The 25,676-nt window shown below is 42.7% G+C and overlaps 1 protein-coding gene across 8 annotated transcripts in view; it reads right to left on the bottom strand.

The window, feature by feature from the left end:
* Nucleotides 1-17,216: 17,216 nt before the first annotated feature.
* ASB3 (ankyrin repeat and SOCS box containing 3) overlaps nucleotides 17,217-25,676 on the bottom strand; it is a 31,147-nt gene continuing 22,687 nt past the window's right edge. For 4 of the 8 annotated variants that reach the window (XM_064446912.1, XM_064446915.1, XM_064446914.1 and 1 more), the window contains exons 7-11: nucleotides 25,303-25,500; nucleotides 21,961-22,212; nucleotides 19,621-19,754; nucleotides 17,809-17,889; nucleotides 17,217-17,737 (exon numbers count right to left, since the gene is read on the bottom strand). In XM_064446912.1, coding sequence (XP_064302982.1) covers nucleotides 17,454-17,737; nucleotides 17,809-17,889; nucleotides 19,621-19,754; nucleotides 21,961-22,212; nucleotides 25,303-25,500 — 949 coding nt within the window. In that variant the 3' untranslated portion in view covers nucleotides 17,217-17,453. Of the gene's footprint in view, nucleotides 17,738-17,808; nucleotides 17,928-19,620; nucleotides 19,755-21,960; nucleotides 22,213-25,302; nucleotides 25,501-25,676 lie in introns of those variants that run through there. The other 4 variants (XM_064446917.1, XM_064446916.1, XM_064446919.1 and 1 more) reach the window with 4 other exon arrangements.

The following is a 25,676-nucleotide window of genomic DNA, read 5'->3' as shown; positions in this document are numbered from 1 at the left end:
GACGCAAATCAAGTGTTCAAGTTTATTGGCCTAACCAAAGCATGCATTTCATACTCCATCCCTTATCCCTACCTGAAGAAAAGCAGGATTTTTCAACCTCAGCTAAAAATAAATGCAAATAATGTGGTTTTCAGTATTTTTTTCCCTTTATTTTGTTGCATTTACTCAGAGTAATCCCACTGAACTCTGGAATTGTTCTTGACTAGAGATTTTACAAGAATAGGGTCTCCTTCACTAATAAGGATACAGATTTTCTTCTTAATGATTTAAGTATTCTGCTAGAATCTTCATTTCTGAGGAAAAGTATCTTTAGATGTCCACAAGCTTCATATTCCTAAGTATTCAGCAAACTAAGTTCTCCCATATTAGAAGTGGGCATATTTGATGTAATTAAGAATTTGAAACAAAAGATTAATCATGTAGTGCTACAAATAATTGCTACTACAAAGAGATCAGTTCTTTCCATTACAGTAACATCTAATGGGCGACCAGGACTGACACTCTTTTGTACAATTAGAGCAGCAGAAAAATCCATGCTTCCCTCTCCAAATCCCCCTATTATCCACTTAAAGACATTGGGTCAGAAAAGGGACTGAACATCACAAAATTGGGAATAGACCACTTCCAAAAATACCACATTAGGAGTGGGGTAAAGAAGTAGGAGAAAGGAGGGATGGCATATGTGGAACAGAGAGGTAGAAAACACACAAGGGAGCAACGGAAGTTCAAAGCAATTGGTCTGAGGACACACAAGAAATCTGGTCAGAACAAGAAGTAGTTATGGATTATTTTTTTTTTTCCCCTGAGTAGATTTAACCACATTCAGTTTAGCAAAAGTAATATTTGCAGATATGCTAACTAGGCCAGGAATTGCAAGAAGATTAGCTCAGCTTGCTTCAAGAGTATAAAAGCATTCATATCTCCTGTGTAACAAAGCACTGGAGTACTTACATGGTGATTTTTAATCTATTTTTACCTGCCTCCTGAGTACTATCTGAGAGCTGCTGCCCGATGCAGAGTGGGGGATTAGACACATCAATATTCTGCTGTGTTATGGTAACTCCTACACTGGCAGGAGATACTAAGTGCAGAAGGAAATTTCTTAAGAGCATTGCCTATGATTCGTATTAAGATACTTTAATAACTTAAACCTCCACTGCTTTGTGGAAGGGAAGGGGTGAAGAGAAATACTATTTTCTGTCAGTAGCTCAACACATTTCTAGGTTCATGACTCCAGTGTTAGGTTTAACGTAATCACCTCGTGCCAAAACTCATGCATTCATCTGCACACACAAACTCTTCACCCACAGCTTGAGCTAGATAACCTTTTCTGCCAGGCTATCTGCACCTAGAACATGGCCAAAACATATACTACTGACATAGAAGCCAGCAAAAAATACTTTCTCATTCAAGGGCATTCCCAAGGTGCCCCTCTGCATTTAAATGCCTCTTCCTGCTTGCCATAGTGTAAACATCACCTGTTCTTAGGCTGGCCACACTGCCACACCAGCATCATCTGCCTACCTATTTTTTTCTTCTTCCTATGTTTCGATTAGAATTTAAAATTCAATTTTTAATTTCAAGTGAAGCCTCCTTTCCTGCATGTAGCTTTTTGGGTCAAGGCTGAGACTTACCCTCTGTTCAGCTACAGCACCATGCCAGCAAAACTTAAACTTCACATTCAGTATCTTCCAGGCACACAACAGCTATAGGCAACATTTTCTTAAAGGATGGATTACCCCAGGTGCCAGCACTGAGAACAGGTCAGGTCTCTGCAGTGTCAACAACATTGTAGAAGGAGGAAAAAAAAATTGCTAGGGGCAAAGAAGTAATACTCCCATCCCTTTCAGGAAACTAGGAAACATTCAGCCATTTGAGTGCATCACCTGTCTGATGCCATTTTTGGCTGCCAAAGGGCTCCCAGAAAGCCTTGAAAAATCAGCTACAAGATGCCCAACCACTGATCATCCTGTATTCTCCAAAGCAATCAGATTGCACAGTGAAATGCGTGCTGAAGTTTCCCCAAAGGTTCCCTAAGAGACAAGAACAAAATAGGAGCAGAGCACTAGCAACATTTCCTGCAGCTTACTTCAGTCTCTCCTCAGGCATGAGAAAAGAGTTTCTTTGGTCCTTTCCAGTGATGCCTGCTACATACTGGAGCCAAAAAGAATGGACCTCTTGGAGCAGAAAGAACTATGTGCGGCAGCAATACGCAGATTTCAAAAAAAGTAGCCAATGTTTAGCTTCCTTATTCTGTAGACTATTTGTATCTATGGAATACATACACCTATTGTCCTCTCCAAAGAGGCACAAATTTGGGAGGAACACAGGAAGACTAAGGCACACTTAAAGAACACTTCAAAAATACATCTGTTGACAGTAAATTATTGGCATAAACTGGAGGAAAACAACATAGAAGACCTGCCGATGGAGACCCTTCTGCTAAAGTATTGGTCACCCCATGTGATGAATGCAACACTGCTATCTGTGCAGTGGCAGAGGGAAATGCATGTAAGGCCACACACAAGCAGAATCTCAACAGCAGAGATCTCTGAGCACATCCCAGTGATCATGTTAGATTCACACAGCCCATTATCTATCACATGTAGATCCATCACAGCCTCTCTAGTTTACAATTAAATGCACTCTTCTAGCAGGGAAGTAGAAAGCAAGACCATAGTCTCATATTAGCCTCAGTATGTCACTACACCATCCCAGGTATGGAAGAGACATGCTGTCCACGACTAATACCCTATAATCTGTGCGATCAAGCTTGTATTAGATGGATGAAATCTGTAGTGGATGGATAAGTGTCAAACGCTAGAAGTAAACTAGTAAAAGTAGGGCAGGTTTTAAACTATGCAGAAGCATGCATCACTCTTTGATGGAAGGAAGTCTCAGTTGCCTATGTTTTTTTGGTTTTATACCAAAGTAATCAAAAGCTACTCTTCCTGACTGAAAGCAAGCAAACAAAATCCCCCACCCTACTTTTTTCCTCCCTAGGAGCAGATGTTGAAATGCTTTAAGCTCATTACCAAAACAAGATGACTATACTTCGTCAGCAGAAACTGTCTTTGTTCAGCACCTCAGCATTAACTACATCAAGTTCAGCACTTGGATATTCATCACTTGTGCAGAACATGGAGCAAAGCAGAAAATGCTACCTACACATAGCTAAGTGTGCGAGGCACAGGGGAAATCCCACTTACTCCAACATTACAGGTGTCCCTAGTGCTGCTAAAACAATTTACTATTTAGTTGTGAAGTATATGCTTGGCCATCCCCAAGAAACACAAAAGGAAATGGTGCCAGATAAAATAAGGCATTCAGTACCAAAGTAGCATGCATCTGTCCCCTGCAAAGCTCATAGCTTCACATTTTCAAATTAAAATCATGGCTGCTGTGTCTCCCGAAATATGAAGTGCTCAGTGCCAGAGAAAAAGTCAGCTTAATTGTTAACCTTTGCAATGCTCTGGCTTCCCCGCCTGTATTTAATGATAAGGTCTAGACTGAGTAATAAAATCAATGTTTAGACAGCAACAATGGTAATCAGGCTCCTTCAGTTTACAGGGAGCAACAAACTGGTATCACTGACCAATCTGGTGCCCCTGCAGAACGGGGATGAAGGCTGCTAGCAGCTGTAGAAAAAGGAATACTTTTCACAGTAATTCTTGGTAATTATTTACATTTAGGCTGCAGGTACTTGACACATCCTGTATTAACAATTCAGTAGTATCAATAACTGATTAACTGTTGGAAGAATTACCTTGGAAAAACAGAAAAGCTAGGTCAGATATATGGAGTAGACCAACCTCCTTCAGCACAGACATAGCTTAGCAGATGTCCCCAGTAAGGCTAACTGGCTAGCACAGCAGGAGCCCCACTGTCTTCCTGCACCATGCCATTGGTTTAGTTGAGGTACGATGTTGGGCCTGGCCTCATAGTCTGTGAACCTTTTGGCTCGTGATCCAGTGGAGAAGACCAAAAACAGCATCAAGTGGCATCATGTGGCATCAGCCAAGGCCTGTCTCAGCTGTAGATGCTACTTGAGCGCTACCTACACTAAACAAAGTGGTGACTGGTTTCTCCATAAGCAATCTCGATAACTGCATCATGCTTGCACTAGTGGGCCTGCACAACTAGAAAGGCTGAGTTGATTTGCTGCCAGTTTGCTCAACATCCAAAGCTTGTTAGTCTCCTTGCCACACGAGACATTAACCACTTGTCGAGCCAAGCTGCCAAACACAGGACAGTCTTATCTGCTACCTCATGCTCCTAATAAGAAATTAAGGGACTTTTATGGCAAAGATGCTGACTTTCAGAAGCATTCAGTCAAGTAATCTCTTACACAGCAATCCCCTGTGCAAGCTTCTGGGATATTCCCCATTACACTAAAAAACACCAGTTAAACAGGTTCAATAAAATTAGCTGTAGTGAAAGCTTTCCTGATGCACAAGGCTACAGTAAATTTTGTGACTTCTTCGTGTCTTCTTCTCGTCTTCTTCTCAAGCACAAAAGAGACTATGTTTTCCACAAAATACATTGCATAACTCTTCAAGGAGCAGTTCAGTGCATTAGGACAGAAACACCAAGGACACACTCCTGTCTCTTCCCAGTTACCTATGCAGCAGTGACACCCTGGCTGAGCAAAGGGGCTTCTGTTTTCTTGCTGCATGCAGCCACTTCCATCAGAGATAGGAGAGCTGAACACAACAGCTCAAGTCAGGCTGGATCAAGGCTTCTCTGCAGCTGCGGCACAGCTTAAATGTTTGCTGCAGCCAAGATGAGGTGATGGGAAGGCAGAAGGACAGTTACATTACCCTCAATTTGGGGTCAGGAAGACTGATTTGGAAGCAACAGAGCAATTCAGGTGGTGGTGGTGAGAATGTTTCAACCAGGGGCTCCCTTCACTTACTCTGCCTTCCATGCTTACTGCATCCAGAGACACCTCCACCTCAAAACACCCTCCTTCCCTCCCCAAGAACCAATGGAAGTCTCGGGCATGTCCCCTCAATGCCATAGCAGTGGGGCACATAGCAAGGCCCATGGGGCACATGGGAGAGACATGGTGCTGCAAGCTACCCCCGCCAACTGCTTAAACTCTTCCTTAGTGAAAGGAGCAGGGACAGCTTTACTACCTCAATCAGACCATTCAGAAAGGAAGTGGAGATCAATTATGGGCAGAAACACCAACAAGATAAGGCAACAAGTCTGCATCTCACCAGCATGGATGTGGCTGCACTGAAACAGGGTAAGAGTATCTGTCCTACTCCAGCATACAAAGAGGGAGTTGAGCCCAAGGAGGTCACAGGTCACTGTTTCTGTCAGTAGCTGTATTTAGAAGTACAAGCAAATCAAGATGCTTTTCTTCAACCTAGTTACATAGTGAAGATATTTCAGATAAAGAACAACATTATTCTGGTGACTAAATTTTTCATATAAATTTCCAAAATTCAAAATGAATCCAACTGACAACTGAAAAACTTATTATTACAGAAAGAAAATTGATTAAGTAGCCTAGGAAACATTGTGATAGCAGAGAAGGTGAGATTGCCTAGACGTATATAGGGACATATCAGGAGACAGCAAGCAATACTTCTCAAACATAAATCAACAAGGGTAACATTAATGTTGCAGAAAATTACACACTGGGACATAGAAATCCACACAGTAATCTACCCAATAACTGAGACAGACATTTTAGGTGACTAAGGACAAGGGTACCAGTTAACTTTTGGGTACACTTTCACTGAGATTCTGCTAAAGATGCACTCTACTTAAACACGTCAAGATAGAATAATAACTGCAGATTATAGTACCTAAAAGAAGATCCATTTTTCAATCACCATTAGGTAAATTAGGAAAGTGTCAAGAAAAGGGACTTTCTAAATGACATGTAAATAGGGCATGTTATATTCACTGACTGCCCACTTTCCTTTCAGTATGTCTACTCAGACAAAAGAAACTCCTCCAACCTTTGCCAGACACATAAGCTTTTCAGCAACTGCAGTGATATTTACAGGAACATTGGAGCAGCAAAACACACCCATTCAAAAGATTCATGCAGAGTCCTTCTGGCTTTGGCAGAGTTGAGAAAGCTTCTCCCTTGAGCAAAGGGAAGGACCAGTATGTCAGAGGGTTTCATTCGCAATTTACTTTGGAGGCTTGTGCATGCTGGTTGATTTTCACTCAGTAAATCATGATCTCACCCACTCAGAACAGGAGCAAATGCAGCACTGACTGAAGTCATAGTGACATACTTCATCTTCACAAATTCCTCTTTGAGGGATTTAATCTATAGTCCATTCAAAGTAAACAACACCAATCCTCCATTATTACAGAGGATTTGCAACATCAAGTGTCCTTAGTTTCAAAGGGAATTATTACCTCCCAAACAGAACACTTTACATTGGAATCAATAAAGACTTCAGAAAGCATACACACAAAATAAATAGGAAATCAAGTATTTCAAGGATTTCTGACCCCAAAATGAATATGCAGTATGATTCCTTCTATTTCATCCAGTTAGCAATTTTTTTCTTTGTAAAAGTGACCTTAGCTTGAAGACGAGAAAGTGATAGTTACCAAACATTGCAGGTGTTACATATCTCAAACTGGGGAAAAGAAAAAAAAAAAGATCCCTACTAAGAATAGCTTTTTTTTTTTAGTTAATTTCTTCAGTGTTTTGAATTTTAAATACATAAGTAACAGTTTTTGTGGTTTGTTTTTCAAATGTGTCATATGCTGCATTTTCATTACTTTTTTCAAATGAATACCACAGTAGCTGCTTATTTTTACAGACAAGTATATGAAACAACTGAGGTATAACAGCCTTGAACATCTGAGCTCAAGAAGAGAAATATATTATGGTTGATGATTGAATGCCTTTTAGATTGCAGCCCAGCCTGTATTTATCAACTGTGCAATTCTAGGGAGAATTCCCCCTCATCACTACAGTTGCTATTAGCAAAGCTGAGAGCAGGGGGAAGAGCGGGGGACAGAAAGCCATAGACCAGACCTACAATTCTGACACACTGCGAGAGTGACCAGGAAGCCAGACTACATAGCACAGCTGTGTACCACCCCCACATAACTCACATTCCATATTTCTTTTGGGAAAAACAAAAAAGGAATGAAAAAAAGCCATTTGATGGGCAATCTAGAACCACATTGCACAAGGGACCAAACTAGCAAAGAGAGACACGAGCGACAATATAGCAGCCCTTTCTAAAACAGACATTATAGACATTATAGGTCAAGCAAGTGCTTCCCACAGTCATGCCACACAGCCAGCCTCCCTCCTTACAGGACAACAGCAGGATAACCCAGATAGAAGCAGCAAGCCTGCTCACACAAGGGATATGCTGTCCACACCAGTAACCGCTTTGTCAGGATGAATAAGCCAGGCTAGTAACACATACCTTCCCAACCCTAGGCACCCTTCTTCCCCCACTTGAGAAGCAATGCAGAAGTGGGGCTGCTCAATGCCATTTTCTCACATTCACAGGCCAAGGTGCAGCAGCACCAGGAGCCCATGCTGATGGGGCGCTTCAATATCCGCTATATGGACAATGTTACTACCACAGAGCAGTGCCTCCATGCACAGAAACAACATAAACTACAGAAAACATCACCGCCAGGGAAGCTTCCTCCTCTAGTTTATAGCTCTTCATTAGTGTAGCAAGGGCCACCTTGATGATTGCTACCTACTCCTAGGCTCCAGAGGGAAAGGGAAGTACTGGTGTTAGTGCTGAGGGTATTTTCTGGGCTGGAATTTTCCAGGAACAAAAAGCTTCTTGGGAAGGTTGGGGCAATTGCTTCCCTGCTGTGTCAGCAGCTCTTGACCTCTCGTGGTCCCACTTGCTGCACATCCTCCCCCTGAGCAAGGGCACAGAGCATTTGTAGGGGGAGAAACACAGAGTGCAGGCACCCATGTAGTTTCAAATCTGGCCTGTGGGGGTGTCAGTCAGGTGTGCACCAGCTCACTGCCATTTTGATTCAGATGAGTGTTAAATTATAGCAATAGTAAATTATAGTGCTGTTTCGTTGCTAACAATAATTATTGTGAGAAAGAGAGTATAACAGAATAAATCCCACCTCGTAAAATAAACTGATGTTCTGACTTACTGATTTCCTGGGTTTTCCTTTACCGTCCATTTGCTATCTTGCTATCCATAGAGTTTGAAAAGCTCTGGTACAAGTATAGATTAATACATTTGTTCCAATATTGATCTGTTTTTCTTGACTGTAAATAAAATCAAGCCTACAGTAGAATTTTATATTTGGCTTATGCTTGATATCCCCTTATAAATTACGATTTCCACATCCTGCTTCAAGAACTAGCTTGCTTTTGTATTTCTTAAAAAAAATTCAAAACAATTTGTGAAGCAAGGCATGAAAAGCAAAAGCCTGCTGAAGTTGCTGTATGAGTATTGATCGATAAAAGCTTACTTCTACTAGAAAACAAACATAGTTGTTCTGCAAGAATAACAGAATTTATTATCATAAATTACTTTTAAGGCCACTTACAAGAAAATTTCAAGGTCTTATGCACAGGACACCAGATGAACCTGAGCAGCAGCTGGCCAAAGTGTGGAATGATTTCTGGGGGTGAGATTATTGAGGTTGAAGTTATTAAGGCTAAAGTTATATCCACATTTCATAAAAGTTAACTTCCAGAGTGGAATGCTGTCGGCATACTGGAAATTGGCTCGGTGACTGTCCCCTAAGCAACACCACCTGCACTCTTAGATGTTAGGAACACTGAGGGAGCTTGGTGTCCTAATCTAAGGGAGGTAACTGGAGGAGGTAGTGAAGTGAAGGCTCCATGGCCAAACTCATCCATAAATCACTGCAGACATAGGGGCTGGATGGAACCATTGAACCATGCTCAGACCAGCGCAGTAACATCGTGCCCTGTGGGTGAACTTTGCTCATTACAACCTCATTACAATACTAAAACACACACCTCCATCCCAAAGTTACCTGCCTCCAAGGTACGACGACCCCTCACTGAGTGTGCACTCTGAATTTCTCTTAGTCTATACCTTTAAATCAAAGTGAGAAATTTCTACACCAATCAATAATGGAAGTATGTATGACTAGAGTCACTCAAGCACCACCTAAACATAAAATAGTATAAAAATTACCCCAAGAGAGAGGGACGTTAGGGAAGACACCATCACAGACAACTGGGATCAGTCGGTGGGCTGAACCGCTCTTCTCCCCCATAGGGACGCCTACTGGGTAAGACTTGAACACTTGGTTATACCAAGTGATTCCCTGGGAAATTTAGAGAACAAGCTTGTTATTTTGTCTTTTAGCACTGTATGCTTGCACCGGCATTCTGATAAGAGTCTGTATTTCTGTTGCTTCAATAAACCCCACTATTAGTGGATCTGGCCATGAAGAGTTATTGGGCATGACTAGACTAATAGTGATCGTACTGTTAGTGCATCCCTCGCGGACTAACAGGAACCTGTATTTCACTATTAGTGAATCTGGCTGTGAAGAGTTATTGGGCACAACTAGACTAGTAGTGATTGTCCTGTTAGTGAATCCCTCGCGGACTAACAGTGCTGAAGTGGGAACCTTTGGCAGCAGGCTGGCAAACTTGGTGAGGAGGGCTTTAAACCGAGGAACTCGGGGGAGGGGGACAAACTGGCAATGCTAATGCCATCACATACAATGGGGGAATAAGACAGGACAACCTGAGCAGTGATAAAGGTGCCATAGCAGCCTCATGAGATGGCAACCAGGAGACCAACCACCTCAACGGTTTGCATGGCTATAGTGGGTCCTCGTACACCCCTCCGGGGAAACCTGTGTGCTCAAGTACCTCTCTGAAATGCCTGTACACCAACGCACGCAGCATGGGGAATAAACAGGAGGAACTAGAGGTCCGTGTGCAGTCACAGGGCCATGTTCTGATTGCAATCACAGAGACACGGAGGGATAGCTCACATGACTGGAATGTGGTCATGGATGGCTACAGGCTTTTCAGGAAAGACAGACCAGCAAGGCGAGGTGGGGGAGTCGCTCTTTATGTGAGGGAGCAACTGGAATGCATTGAGCTCAGCCTTGGAGTGGAAGGAGAACAAGTTGAGAGCCTGTGGGTAAAACTTAAGGGACAGCCATATATGGGTGACACTGTTGTGGGTGTTTGCTACAGGCCACCTGATCAAGAAGAGGAAGTTGATGAAGCCTTCTACAGATAGCTGGAAGTAGCCTCACAATCGCAGGCCCCAGTCCTCACGGGGGACTTCAACCACCCTGATATTTGTTGGAAAAGCAACACAGCGAGCCATGCATGATCCAGAAGGTTCCTGCAGAGCATCAAGGACAACTTTCTGATGCAGGTGGTGGAGGAGCCAACAAGGCGAGATGTGCTTCTTGAACTTACCCTAACAAACAAGGAAGGGCTGGTTGAGGATGTGAGAGCTGGGGGTAGCCTTGGCTGCAGTCACCATGAGATAGTCGAGTCTAGGATACTGCGAGGTAGAAGCAGGGCAATGAGTCGGGTTACAACGTTGGACTTGAAGAGGGCCAACTTTGGCCTCTTCAAATACCTGCTGGGAGGAATCCCATGGGCTAGGGCTCTGAAGGGCAGGGGGGTCCAAGAGAGCTAGACAGTATTCAAGGACCACTTCCTCCAAGCTCAAGACCAGCGCATCCCCAAGAGGAAGAAGTCAGGCAGAGGAGCCAGGAGACCCACATGGATGAGCAAAGAGCTTCTAGAGAAACTCTAATGGAAGAGGAAGGTTCACAGTACGTGGAAAAAGGGACTGGCCACTTGGGAGGAATATAGGAATGTTGTCAGGGTATGCAGAGATGCAACGAGGAAGGCCAAGGCCCACTTGGAATTAAATCTGGCAAGGCCTGTCAAAGATAACAAGAAGAGCTTCTTTAAATACATCAGCAGTAAAAGGAGGACTGGGGACACAGTGGGCCCACTGCTGAACAAGGAAGGGGCCCTGGTGGCGCAGGATGCAGACAAGGCGGAGTTACTGGATGCCTTCTTTGCCTCGGTCTTTACTGCTAAGGCTCACCATCAGGCATCTCAGCCCCCAGGAGAGAGAGGAAAAAACCTGGAGAAAGGAGGACTTACCATCGGTTGAGAAGGGTTGGGTCAGAGATCACCTGTGCAAACTGGATCCTTGCAAATCCATGGGCCCTGATGGGATGCACCCACGAGTGCTGAGGGAGCTGGTGGATGTTCTTGCTGAGCCACTCTCCATCATCTTTGAAAGGTTGTGGAGGACAGGAGAGGTGCCCGAGGACTGGAGGAAAGCAAATGTCACTCCAGTCTTCAAAAAGGGCAAGAAGGAGGACCTGGGAAACTATAGGCCAGTCAGCCTCACCTCCATCCCTGGAAAGGTGATGGAGCAGTTCATCCTGGAGGTCATCTCCAGGCATGTAGAGGGCAAGAAGGTTATCAGAAACAGTCGACATGGATTCACCAAGGGAAGATCATGCTTGACCAACCTGACAGCCTTCTATGATGGCATGACTGGCTGGGTCGACAAAGGGAGAGCAGTGGATGTTGTCTATCTTGACTTCAGTAAGGCATTCAACACTGTCTCCCATAATATCCTCAACAGGCAAGCTAAGGAAGTGTGGGTTGGATGAGTGGACAGTGAGGTGGACAGAGAACTGGCTCAACAACTGACCTCAGAGGGTCGTGATCAGCAGGGCAGAGTCTGGATGGAGGCCTGTAACTAGTGGTGTTCCCCAGGAGTCTGTGCTGGGTCCAGTCCTGTTTAATATATTCATCAGTGACCTGGATGAGGGGATAGAGTGTAACCTCAGCAAGTTCACTGATGATACCAAGCTTGGAGGAGTGGCTGATACACCAGAAGGCTGTGCTGCCATCCAACAAGTCCTGGACAGGCTGGAGAGCTGGGCCAAACCTGATGAAGTCAAACAAAAGCAAGTGCAAGGTCCTGCACCTGGGGAGGAACAACCCCATGCACCAGTACAGGTTGGGGGCTGAACTACTGGAAAGTGGCTCTGTTGAGAAGGACCTGGGAGTGCTGGTGAACAAGTTGACCATGAGGCAACAATGTGCCCTTGTGGCCAAGAAGGCCAACAGTATCCTGGGCTGCATTAAAAGGAGTGTGGCCAGCCAGATGAGAGAGGTTATCCTCCCCCTCTACTCTGCCCTAGTGAGACCACATTTGGAGTACTGTGTCCAGTTTAGGGCCCCCCAGTTTAAGAAGGACAGGGAACTGCTTAAGCAAGTCCAGCAGAGAGCTACCAAGATGATCAGGGGACTGGAGCATCTCCCTTACGAAGAAAGGCTGAGAGACCTTGGTTTGTTCAGCCTGGAGAAGACTGAGGGGGGATTTCATCAATGCTTATAAATATCTAAAGGGTGGGTGTCAGGACAATGGGACTAGGCTCTTATCAATAGTGCCCAGTGACAGGACCAGGGGCAGTGGGCATAAACTGAAACACAGGAAGTTCCAGCTAAACATGAGAAGAAGCTTCTTTCCTGTGAGGGTGCCAGAGCAGTGGCACAGGCTGCCCAGGGAGTCTGTGGAGTCTCCTTCCCTGGAGACATTCAAAACCCACCTGGATGCGTTCCTGTGCCCCCTGCTGTAGGTGTCCCTGCTCAAGCAGGGGGGTTGGACAAGGTGATCCCCAGAGGTCACTTCCAAACCCTACCATTCTGTGATTTTCACATGTTTACCACTACCATTTTGAAAGCAACTAAAATTCCTTTATCAGTTTAACTAATGGAAATTATATTTTAAGTTTTTGACTTTGCAATGTTAGACAAGGCTGTGGTTGCCTGTTGCTATGTGTACCTGTTGTTGCCACCTCGAGTGCCATGTTTTGCCTAAGCGGAGCAAATGGTGAGGCAGTGCTTTTCTCTTCTCACACAGTTTCCAATTAATTTCCAGTTTTGTTTTAATCAGGATCAACAAAAGACTCTGTCATGGTACCCCAGTTGACTGGTAACAGGCAAGGAAAATAGCAGTGATCTTTTAGAATGCTGCTGAGTGAGATCAGCCATGTTAGTAAAAAAAAATCATCTCTTATCTAATCAGTTGACAGCAGGTTTCTCTGTATTTAGACTGTTTTACTGTTTTTCTTTCCCACTCAGGAAAAGGTTGGGTTATACATAGGAATGTGCTTGACCCACCTAACACAAATAAAAGCTGGTGAGAATTCAGGACACGTTGTCTTTCCCCTGTGCATGGCCATGCCATACGGTAGCTCCCTCTGTGCCGACTTTCTAGGGCAGGCTAATGAGCAGCAGGGTATTCCTCAGGTGGACCAGGATGTTAAAGGCTTCTTTTCCCTGAGCAATTTATAACCGCAGGCTGTATGTGCTGCCTGCTCCCAGTGGTAAGTTATTAATCCAATTTCCCTTTTGTCCTGGAGTCTCTGGATGGTTTCTGTGCGCTGATAGGTATGTTACAGCATGTCCGATGAGGCAGGCAGGCACTGAGTCACACGCGGATTTAAGTCTGAGCCAGACACCAGTTTTGTCTGGTGTGAAATGTTTTAAAAGAAGATCTTTCAAAGACCACAGCACACTGCCCGAAGCCAGCTCCCACTGACTGCATTCGTAAACTGGAGCCTCCAGAAATGCCACAAAGCACTCCCCCCAGGCCTAGGAGGGGCTCTGGCAATAAGAAGCATCTAGATTTGATCTTTGCTATGTATTGTGCAAGAGCTTGGCATAGAAGCCAGATTCCTAGGGCATCACTTGGCCCTCCTAACAGAGAGATATCTTACCAAGACATCATCCTCCTCCTGCTGTAGAGTATTGTTTGAGTTAGAGGGGACAGAATGAGGCCATGAGGCAGAGGTGCCACCTCCAGCCATTCATCCCACCGCTTATTGGTAAGCTATGGCACGAGGTGGAATCCTCTGGAAAAAAAACAGCATGTGCTTGTTGAATCCAAAGCACAGATTTCCAGGAGGTAGAAATCAAAGCTGTCCCTGGTGCTGTCCATCTGACCTTTCTGGGCACTCAGGAGCATGTGGGTGGACCCTCCCATCTTTTACCAGTGTGTTGAGTTGTCTGTAAAAAAAAAATGTTTGGCTGCAAGTTTTTGAAGGCTGGACATGCCCAGTGGGTGTGGGGGAGTCTGATGTGGACACGGAGCAGAAACCTGAACAAAAAGGGGAAGAGGCTGTAACAACAGTGGAAGCAAAAGTATTTCAGGCTTGAGAGTGTGCCAAGGACTCATTACAGAAAAAGTTTCTGCCCCAATGTGGTGTAGGAGTTCTTCTTTCCCCTTTGTTGAAGACCTCAAATTGATTGTGTGCTGGTGGCAGGGCCAGGGTCCCATTGCTTTCCCATCCCAGTGTTGGTGGCAGGGTGTGTGAAGCCAGCTGCAATAACCGGAGGCCTGGCTGAGGGCTCCTTCAGTTGGAGGAAGCAGTGTGGTGCCAGCCTGGGCTGGTTTCTGTGATCACATCCCTGCAGGCATGTCAGTGAAAACCCTGCACAGGAGTGGTGCGGTGTGGGCAAATGTGAACGGAGCTGAGCTGGAGCGGTTGTGGTGTCAGCTGAGAAGAGATGGCCTTGGCATGTCCCCCTGCAGCTTCCACATAGCCCGCCTTGCCCTCCGGACCTGCTGTCTTCAAAACCTTCCCCTATGTATTCATCCTACCAGAGATCGTGAGTATGCCAAGCTTTAACTGCGTTACAGCACCCCACCAATGATTCTAGAGAATCTAAAAAATCAGGGACTAGCTCCCAAAAATGATCCTGAAGACAGCATTAATGGGAAATAACATCTTTTCTTTTAGCTTATACTGAAAGCACAAAGGTGGTCTTTGTGATGTGGGGTTTGGTTTTTTTGGAACAGCTTGAGGACAAGATATGCTCCAGCTCCATCCCAGAGCCCATGTGAGATTGCTGGCTGCTGTGGGGCTGGGAGAGGCTGAAGAGATGCAGGTGCCTCCGGGGCAGAAGCAGCTCCAGTTATTGTACAGAAGTTGCTTGAAAATCAAGGGAATTTCATCGTCTGTATTACGTCTTTCCAAGGGCTTGAAGGCAGTCGGTGTCTTGTAATGTGTGACATTCCATTAATCTTTCAATTGCCTCTGGGTCCAGAGGACATCTTGTGGGACCTGCCAAGATAACCGGTGTACTTTGACATGACACAGTGCTAGCGACGCACACCACCCACACTCCATGGGTGCAATCGCTGTGGCTGGGCTTTGCCGTGAGCCACCTGTGCCAATGGGCTCAGCTCCCCAGTGTAAATCTGGGGGAGTTTTCTCCACTGGAGCTAGAGCGGCACAGGGTGGCATGACCTTATCCAGATAACTCCACGTGCTATTTGTGCACAGTAAATATTTTAGGTGGATCCAGAGTGAGCATGGGCTGGTGCCTGGAGTCAGGAGGAGACTTCCTCATGCTGTGATTTCAAGCCCAGGAGATTAACAAGCAGGCAGGGCTGGGTTGATGCAGCCATTCACCTTTCCCAGATAAAAGCACGTTTTCTGGCTTCTCTGCCAAAGCCCTCAGGGTGCTGTCTCCTTATGTTGAACAAGGCAGCAAACCCTTCCCTTTTGCAAGAATCTTTATGAATTATTTCCCAATAGCATTCAGAGAAATTCATGCCAGCTTGCAGTGCTGCCATTGTGCTGGGATGCTCTAGGAGGCTGGTCCGCACTGCCTGAAGATGCAGGGCTTCCCACTGCTGGGGCCAGCTTGGGAGGGAGGTGAGGAGGGACTCAGGGAGAAGAAGGGGCTTTCTACAGCCCACGCTCATCGAAGGCTCTTGTGTTTGTCCCCAGCAGTTGTGTGGGGCCTGGGTATGGATCCTCATTGCTGCTACCTCTGTCTCCTTCCCACTGCTGCAGGGATGGGTGATGTATGTGTCCATCAGCTCCTGCCTCATCTCCCTGCTGCTCCTCTTAAGCTACCTCTTTGGCTTTCATAAAAACAGCGAGAACTGGAAAGCACTGGCAAGGAGAGGCTGGGACACTGGCAGATGTTGGCAGCTGCAGCATGGGTGCAAGACCACCGTGGCTCCGTGACTAGCGATGGGTTAGCTGGCCAGCTGCCAGCCCTTCTGCAAACAATCAGCCCTTTTTCCTCCTTTTGCTCATTTTGGAAATGCCGAGGGAAGCTGTGTTATGCTGTGGGTGCTGCATGGGCATAGGGGAAGGTTTGGTTCCAGCCTCTGTCTGGGCGTGTGTGTCCCATTCAAGCACTCACACATGCAGAGGATGGACCTCATCCTCAGGGTGAATCAGAGAAGGAGATTCCCAGGCAGGTTTGATCCTCACCACTCCCTTGTTTTGCAGGACAATTCATACCACAGCACCACGGCCATTCTGTACATAAATTGTACAGAATTGTACAAGCCAATGCAACCATGAGGTCTGAGTTTGAATGCAGCTTGCCGTCTTATTACCAGCTCAACAGCGCTGCATCGGTGAGCCAGTCCAGAAAACCCTAGGCAGGCCAGAGCACTCACAGTCCTCTTGGGGAGATGCAAGAGCAAATATTAAAGCCATGGCAGAGCCATTCCAAGCCCAGCGGTGCCACACTGGTCAGAGCTTCAGCGCTGAGATGGGGTTAGACTCTCCAGCTGACCCCAGCTTTTGCTTTTCTTCCTCTTGTGCAGTTCTTTGCCTTCATCACGACCTTCCTGTACATCCTCCACGCCTTCAGCATCTACTACAAGTGAGCCTGGCAGCGCCTGCTTTGCCTCTGCAAGATGCACTTTCCCAGCGTGAGCCATGCCGCTGTCTTCCACTAAGATGTCCCTGCCCCAGCCCTGTCATCCACCATGTGGGAACTGCAGTTGCTTTTTCACTTCATTGAAGGAGGGATTTTTGTATGGTGGTGTTGTATCAGTGTGCTTGAGGGGATATTTTGTGCCTTGCCCATGGGCTACGCCAGGGGAGGGACTGGGTGCAGGCTCTGAGCCAGCTTCCCACTACAATGTTCTGCCAAATATAGATGGACCAAGGAAAGGGGGGAAAAAAAAGGCAAAAAAAAAAAAAACAACAAAAAACCACACCCAAAAAATCACTGTTCCTTCAGCAAAAAGTTTCCTTTCTTATATTATTTTCCTGTTTCTGTTTCAGCTAGATCACTTGCCAACATATAAATTCATAACAATAATACACTATTGTGTTCCTTGACTTTCAGATAATTTCATTTGGTATATGCAGTATTTGGAATAAAGCATCTAGTAACACTGACCAAATAGATTTTGACCACTATGTAAGCTGTGTTCATTGAACAAACTAATTTTACTCCATAAGAGTTAAAAATTTCCTTTCAAAAACCAGAAAACGTTCACAGACTTAGAAAGCTAAAAGAGACTTTTTAAACAAGTAAACCATAGAACTTCTAACAAACTTCTAGAGATAGTATAAAACTACAGCACAAAAAGACTTATTACTATGGTTATTTACAGTAGTTCCCCGGTGTCCACTAACTGCCATTACAAAAACTGCAGCCACAGAGTTCAGTCACTGGCAGCACCATCACCTAACACCGGTGTTACAGGTGTCCCTCCTCTCAGCATCTTCAGCACTGGAGTGTTAGAGGGAGCTCCCTCCTCTCTCTGCCCCAGATAATCCTCCACTTCTGGCATAGCATTGACTCGCAGTACATCTAAGTAGAGAAGGTAGTCCTGGAGACAAGCTGGCAATGGCAACTCCCGGATAAACCGGTCCGATCGCAGGCGTTCACTCCTTAAAATGGACCGTATCTCAAGACGACAAAGATGAGACAGGGAAGGAATGAAGGCTGAAAAATTAAGAAGCATGTCAAAACACCAAGCAGGACACCATGGGATTACATCACTTGCCTACGGTTACCTGGTTTAGCTGGATCCCATCTGAAGCCCCCAGTCTCTGGTAGATAATGAGGCATAGTTCTCAATAGTGAAGGACTGTTTCCTGCCAGAATCAGCATTTTCAGAATTTCCCTATAGAAGCTAGAAATGTTACCTTAAACTTCTAGAAACAAAGTGTCAAAGAATCATTTTATCCTTAATCAGACAATTTCATCTAACCAGACCAGGACAGCCACCTGCTTGGGGAGAAAGGCTTATGCCAACTTACAAGAAATGAAAAATTAAGTCTAGAAGTAAATCCAGCAACAAAATAACAGTGGAGAACACTATTAGGATAAGTATTAAATGATAGCATGACTCAGCTGGCATATGATGCCAAATGTTCCAACATGTTGCTAAATAACTTGACTTAGGACAACCACTGTGCCAAAAGATATGCAAACATGTCAGTAAATGTGCATTGCTCAAACACAAACTTTCACATTATAGATCAATTTATCCTGATATAGAACTCTAGTGCCTCCAAGCTCTCCTAGAGAGGCTTCTCCATTTATTTTATTCACAAGGAATCCGTAATATTATCTGCAATCATGTCTGTATTTCAGTATAGAAGGGTAAGTACCCCAGGTGTGTAACTCCACGGGACAATACATTTTGCAAGTCTTCAGCTGGCGGGGGGAACACCACTTCTTGAACTTTTCCGCACAAACCCTTCATTTTTAATTTCCTATGCTCACTCACATGACCATCTTATCTCAGTTCGAGTGGTTGGTATTTCTCAAGCGGGGGAGCCAGCCTGTCAGCACAGCAGCTGGCCTGCTAGCCCTGACTGCTCTAGGCTGAAAGAATTAAAAACTGAAAACTTCCCCCCCCCCCCACTTTTTCCTCTCTGCTTTCTCTCTTCAGCTTTAGTTACGGGATGCTATTACAACAGAAATATATTTATTAAGGAAACAAAGAAAGAACTTAATCTAAAATTCCCCAAATAAAACTTTTTTTAAACTCTAAGAAGAGATCCTCATTAGCTTCAAATATTCCAAAGGAAGTAAAAAAGGAAGTAAAAACAATATCACTTAAACATTTTAAAAATTATTACAGACCCTTTTACAGTAGAATTATCTTTGAAATAAGTCACTAAGACAGACATCCAAGTGCAATTTTTCAGTAACATAACGCATAGGTCACAGTGCATGACCTGTACATCAAAGCTGCTTTTCTGAAGGGTGAATGCAGTGAGCACTCGTGTTGTCCTGGACAACCAATTATTGAATCTTTTTGGCTGACCACATTTTAATTACAGGAGTGACAACGAACAACTAGACTTGTAGGTATTTAATAATGATTATTTATATGGTTTGTATTTTAATTACTGTCAAATGCTTACGGAACAGAATAGATGCTTCATTGGAAATAGAAATTGAATTAAAAAATATAAAAGCAGGGGGATATTGTCTAGAAAACATAACCAAGTAATGTTGGTCATCTCCCCTTAAACCTTCCAAGAGGCTGAACAACTCATTTCAGGAAGGTGCAATACTAATTTCCAGCAACTACTCATCTTTTATAGCACATGCATTAATTTGAAGCAGACAAGATAGCATGTTTCAAGTAGGCATTCTCAGTTCAGGCTAACCATGAACTGAACTATGTAATGAGTAAAATTCATTCAAATATGTTTTGCTTGTTTAGGGTAACTGCTATTTCTGCTCCCCAGTTTCTGTCAAGCAGTGTCTGTCGACTCTTGAACCTCCTCCATCGTGCATTAGCACACAGAACTGCTTCCCACTTACAGCCTGGAAGCTGACACACACAGAGACTTTTTTTTCCTGCTTACCAAAATAGCTCTTGGGAGTCCAGGTGAACTTCTCTTTGTAGTCTGAAAGGTCTTGCTCTACAGCTGGAGGAAGTCTCTTCCAGTTTGTGAACTCCAGGATGAAATTAAGGGCATTGTTGCTCACAGAGAAAATCCTGAGTAACAAAAACTCCCATAAAATATCAATTTTACACAATAGCATACATACAATAACGGAATCAACGCATAGGCAGCTCTACTACTTTCTAAAAAATCCTTAACCACCTACATCCTAAGCCCAGATACAGAAATACAGATAGAGAAATCCAAAGTAATTTTGACAGCCCAAGCTTTCACTAATATAATTTTATCTTCCTCAATTTCTTTTAAATATGTTAGACTGTAAGAGAAAAATATCTGCTCTGAAGTTTAAATGCCTCAGTAACAGGCAGCATTCGCCTCTGCACTAACTTCTTGTTCCATTTCCACTTAAATTTAATAAGGGGTCAAGACACCAGAGCATTATAAGCATTACCATCACTTTTTGGGGAAAAATGCATATATATTCAGCTACTTATTTATTGAAACAAAACAAAGAAAAAACAAACAAAAAAACAACCCACAAAGTTTGCAAGTGTTTCAAACTCTCCTCCTACCAGAGATTGCATTTATATGCATTCAGAAATCAGTATAATTTACATTTCAAATCTTTAGCAAATGTGAAGAACTTTTAACAATAGCTTAATTGAATAAAGTATATAAGCACAGTTAAGTAACAGCAGGTAAACCAACTGTTTTAGTATTACACATGATGAAGAACCATGCAATTTCACAGACCAGCTTCTTGGCTAGATGTGTACAATCCTGAATTTTCAGCTGAATGGAAATCTAAATGCCTTAAACCCACAAAAATACCAGACTAAAACTTTTTAAAACACTTGCTTTTTACGAGATTCATGTCAAAATTAGTTTATGTCCTTTCTAGTTTTTACTACTTCATTTTTCATATTTGACTGAACATTTGTACATTCACCGAAAACCACTGATTGCCTAGCTTTCTTTAAGAGAATGCTGCTTTTACTTTTCCCCCGGTAATTAAAATTATCAGTGCTCTGGACTGACCAGTTTATGACTGATTACGGAGTAGTTTTGCACAAGGAGCTAAAGGCCATTAATGAACCATGTGCATAAGTGCCATTTGCTGTGTACTATCCTCCTGGTATCTTCCAGGACAGAATAGTTCAATATTGAAGTTAAACTTACACAAACATTAAGTGTTATTTTTAAAAGTGGGTATTTAAACAAAGGAAGTAATTGGTATAAAAGTATTTGTGGATTATGTAATGAAGTATCAGAAAACATTGTACGAGATATACATGGACAGTGAGATTTGTCCACTAATGGAATTGCAGTCTTGTAGGGTGTTTACTTTTGTGATCACTTAGTCTTCCATTAATAAATACAATCTACAGAAGCACAGATATACCATGCTTTATATATGCTCCTCTAATTACTGTTCAGAAAGCCATGGATCATGTTCAGAAAGCTAATGATTAACAGAATCTCGCTAGATCATATATGAATGCGTTTAGAAGTAGCAATTATATCTTAACCATGATACTGTAACAGAATATGAAATATAAATCAATATTTACATAAACTTTAAAATCCCACCCCTTTCATATAGTTACGTATGTAATGAGTTTATACATCTCACACTATGTTGCTAACAGCTGAGAAATATGGTAGTAAAGTTTAAGTGTCATCTTCATGGATAAGAAAAAAAAATAAATCAAAAAACAAAGAAAATACAAATACTTTGCAATTTTAAGTAAGTTTAACCCTGGATGCCTAATATAATACAAAACATCACCAAGCAGTTATTTGCACGTGAAATAATTAAAAAACCCAACCCAACCAACCAAACTCAGACTGCAATTTTTGCCACATTATCTTGTTTAACATAATCTCTAATGGCATCCGTTTCGTCTCCTCCTCGCCTTGGCCCAGCTTCGCCTTGCATTTGTTTCCCATTCCTGCTGACATCTTTCTCAGTATTTGTAATTCTTCTTACCATTACAGTATTATACACACACACAATCTGCAACTAAATTTGGGGGCTAACAGATGTTTGCTATAAAAATTGCAAAATGATGCCTTTCTGCAGGGCAATCTCCATTCTGTCTAAGAAATTTGTTTTACTGAATCCAGCCGTCACCCATCAATGTTTTGTTTCAGACTTTCCCTAACCTTCACCACTCCTGATCATGGCAACTGATTATCAAGTACTATCCTCTGAAAGCACGTGTTAAATAACATTGGCACCAGCTTTGCAGATTAGCATACAATATTTAAGTAAATAAGATAACATTATCTGCTTACCAGAATCTGCACATTAAATTCACTGGATTAAAACCAGCCAAGAGCAGATAAGGCAGCCATTCCTTGTACTCCTCATGAGCTTTAATTGAGTAACTTATGAACTCCGATAACTCGTCCCCAGAAGGCAGTGAACAGCCCAGCTTCAAGAAGCGTTGAAACAAAGTAAACTTTTCATGGAACAGGCAATATCCCAAATTAATCCCAAGTAAGGTGATCCCGTATTTCAGGAAAATATCAATGAAATTAAAAAACCTATGAACAGCACACAAGGAACAGGACATCCTGTTAGTTTTTCCCCAGGAAGCATCTACCATTCCACTTCTTACCTCTGAGAAAGCAACTTTCTTCCACCAAAAATCCACCCAAACCAACAAAAAAAACCCAGCATGCCATTCTGACTGCAGTTCTTTCTGGAAGGCATCACTTTAGAATGTAGAACTAGTTCAGGAGACCCCAGTCCCTATATTTAACTCATTTGCTCTTTTTGTCCTGAAAAACCTATGGTTCCAACCAGCTTCCAGCCCTTCAAACCAAGCCTTTTGATCACAAATAGAAACTGCCCAGTTATCAGTTACTGGTATCCGTAACCCAGACGTATCAGCACACTGCTGATCCACCATGTGCTTGCTATAAGCAGAAAGCACAGTGCCCACTTGATTAGTTTCACCTTAAAAAATATGCCACATGCAATAGATGGACAAAGTATGCAAAAATATCAAACGATTGAACTCCAGAACTCAGGGAACAGTCTAATTGTCAAATTGTTAATAGTTTAAGTTACACCCAGCTGTATTCTATCATTATCACTTATAATATGGCAATTAATAGTGAATGAGATTGTGACTGATAAAAAAGGTGTTACTTTTTAGTTGGTAATTAGATTGCACATTACTTCATAGAAGCGGTTTTGAAGTGGTGATACACGTTACCTGCCACGTTTATGACATGTTTTAGTAGCTACCTGGTCTGCATCCCTTCCTAAATTATTTATTATATACTCAGACTAGGGCAAAATGGAGAAGATGATGTCCAAGGATTTTTAAAGACAACTTCCTAGGGTTGTGCAATGAAAATTAGTAAGAACAAACCCTAGGCACTGCCTCACTGCCCACCTTATGTGTCATTTATAGACATATGGAAAAGCACATTCTGGCTCGTACCCTGCTGCATGATTGCCCATGCGCTGTTTTGGATCTGGATGAGTTTTCCATTCTGGATGAGTTCCCGCCTCAAGCCATTCAAAATCACCTGCAGCCTGCCCAGAGTCCCAAGAGGCAGTAACAGGCACAGCCACTGGTATCTGCTTTCGCTATTAAAAATAATAATTCTGTCCTTGATTTCCCTCCTTGAAACCAGCCCTTTTAGTTCAAGTAGGATAAACTCAACCAGAATATTACCGTGACATTTTCACTTCAGGAACATTATGAATGGCTGGCAAGTTACTTAGTACCTTTATGGCACTGTAAATTGCTGACACATATTCCATAAAGTTCTTAAAAATTTTCCTAAGCCAACTGTAAGAATGTGCGATCCTATTAATTAATAGCACATAACTAGTACACACAGAACAAACACATATATTCAAATGTATTCAAATAATATCCCAGCAAAGTTAATCCTTTCAACAGCTTTATCCAGGGAGAATACAAAAAAAAATAATGTATGTGACCTCAAGGCCAACATTTTTAATTATAATAAGTTTTCTCCTAAAAAATAGTTTCTCAAATAGCCTCTACGCATCTGTGTACAAGCTTCCACTGTTTATAGGATTGAAAGCACCAAGGCACATCCTCTAATGTTTGTATTTTGGCTAAAAATATTTGTAGGTGACAAACTTCTGGAATCTAAGAACTGTTGAAATGCTGCATGTTTTCATTTTTCTTCCTTAAATAAAAGAAATCAGAGCAGGTGAGCAGGTCCCGTGTGGAAGACAAGAGGCAAGAATGAGAAACTGAAATCATGACTCTCAAATGCAAGCCAGCTCCAAAAGCTCTGTTTTTGCATCTGCTGGATAAACCACTGTCTAATGGGGGCGAAGTAAATTCACTACTACCAAAACCTCATTAATTTAAATGGCACCACATAAGCAATAAGTTTTCATCCATGTTCGTGAAATATGCCGTTAGAATTTGAGTTTTATGAAAATTCAAAAGCCTTTACTGAAGATATTTTCTGTAATGCAGCACACTAGCTATATAACATTACTTCACACTAATATTCCCAAGGAAGAATGTCTACAAAGTGTGACCTAACTAGAATTCTGGCAAAATATTAAATGATAGCCATCAGCTGAAGGAAAAAAAGAAAGTTTTCAAATTAATTCTCTACCATATGAAATTGCTCTGTTGTTCTCAAGCATAAAGAAGGAGTATCAGGTAACTGCTCTCAAGCCTCCATTACAATGTAAAATACAATGACGTTCCTGCTCTATACAAAGCTCATAACTGCCAAGAGGTGACCAAGATTTGATGCTCTATCTTGATTTGAGCTGTGCCAGTATTCAATCCTTTGAATGTTATTTTATATACTGAATTAGTTTGGGAGGAGCACAAGGTGAGCTTGGGGACAGCGACATCTAGGTCTTTTACAGTAATAGCCCACTCCTCCCCAAATTAACTTACCACAGAAAAAGGAAGAATGAACTTCTGTAGTAAAGGGAAAACAAAACAAAACAAAATCAACAATAAGGACATGAAATGCACCTCCCTTACTTACCATATATGTACACTTAGGAGCAAGGCTTTTATACCTTATTATTTTTCCTTCAAAATTATAACCTTTGCATTACGAAGTAAGCGCTGTTTTATTTCCTGTTGAATAGCAGAGGTGCACATCACTCACCAGGCATACAAAGAAATTGGTCGTGATCTAAAAGAATATATCATTCAGTTTCCCAGTCCCTTACAGCTATCGTGTTCAGCTGATTAATTCTGCTTGTCTTATGCACGAGACTCCCCTAAAGAAAAGTTAAACACTATTCTCCAATAACTCATCCTTACTGAAAAGGATCTGGCTACTTAAGAGTCCTTTTGATCCAATTACAGCATCAAGCCACATTCCCAGCAGACAGAGACATGTTGATAAGGCCTTCTGAAAGCATGAAAACTGCACTTATGTCCTACAAGACTCTTCTTTAAAGAGCCGAGCTTCACCTCGGAGATTTCAACAAGGTTCTTCAGCTCATGCACACAATCCAAACCCCATGCACCATTCAATACTTACGGTTTAACTCCAGCAGCTCAAGAATTGAGGAAGGAGGGTGGGAAAACTGCACATTTAAATGAAGTTAAACAAAGGCCAACATAATTATGAACAGTTTCAAAATATAAGAAGTATACTTACTCTTTTTGGAAGACCATACACATGGGTGATCTGCAGTCGAAGTTAAGACACTCTTGAGCATCTGGGCTGTAGCCTTCTTCAAGTAATATTTCCAAGCATTCTTTATTACCACCATATACTGCTGAATACACAGGACTCACTTTGTCTTTGCTTTTGTCACAAATCCGATCAGTAACTGGTATTAGTAACTCTAATATCCTGCAAATATTTAAAAACACTATTTATTTTGTGATCTTAGACAATAATTAAATGTATGGTCACTTTTCATACAGTCTTTACAACTTAAGAAGAAAATCCTACCTGTTTTTTCACTACTGAGTTTGCATATAAGAACCACCTTTATAATTTTGTACATAGACCCATAACAAATATTG

Source organism: Phalacrocorax carbo, chromosome 3, assembly GCF_963921805.1.
Source record: "Phalacrocorax carbo chromosome 3, bPhaCar2.1, whole genome shotgun sequence".
NCBI lineage: Eukaryota > Metazoa > Chordata > Aves > Suliformes > Phalacrocoracidae > Phalacrocorax > Phalacrocorax carbo.
This window is presented reverse-complemented; position numbering and strand designations above follow the sequence as displayed.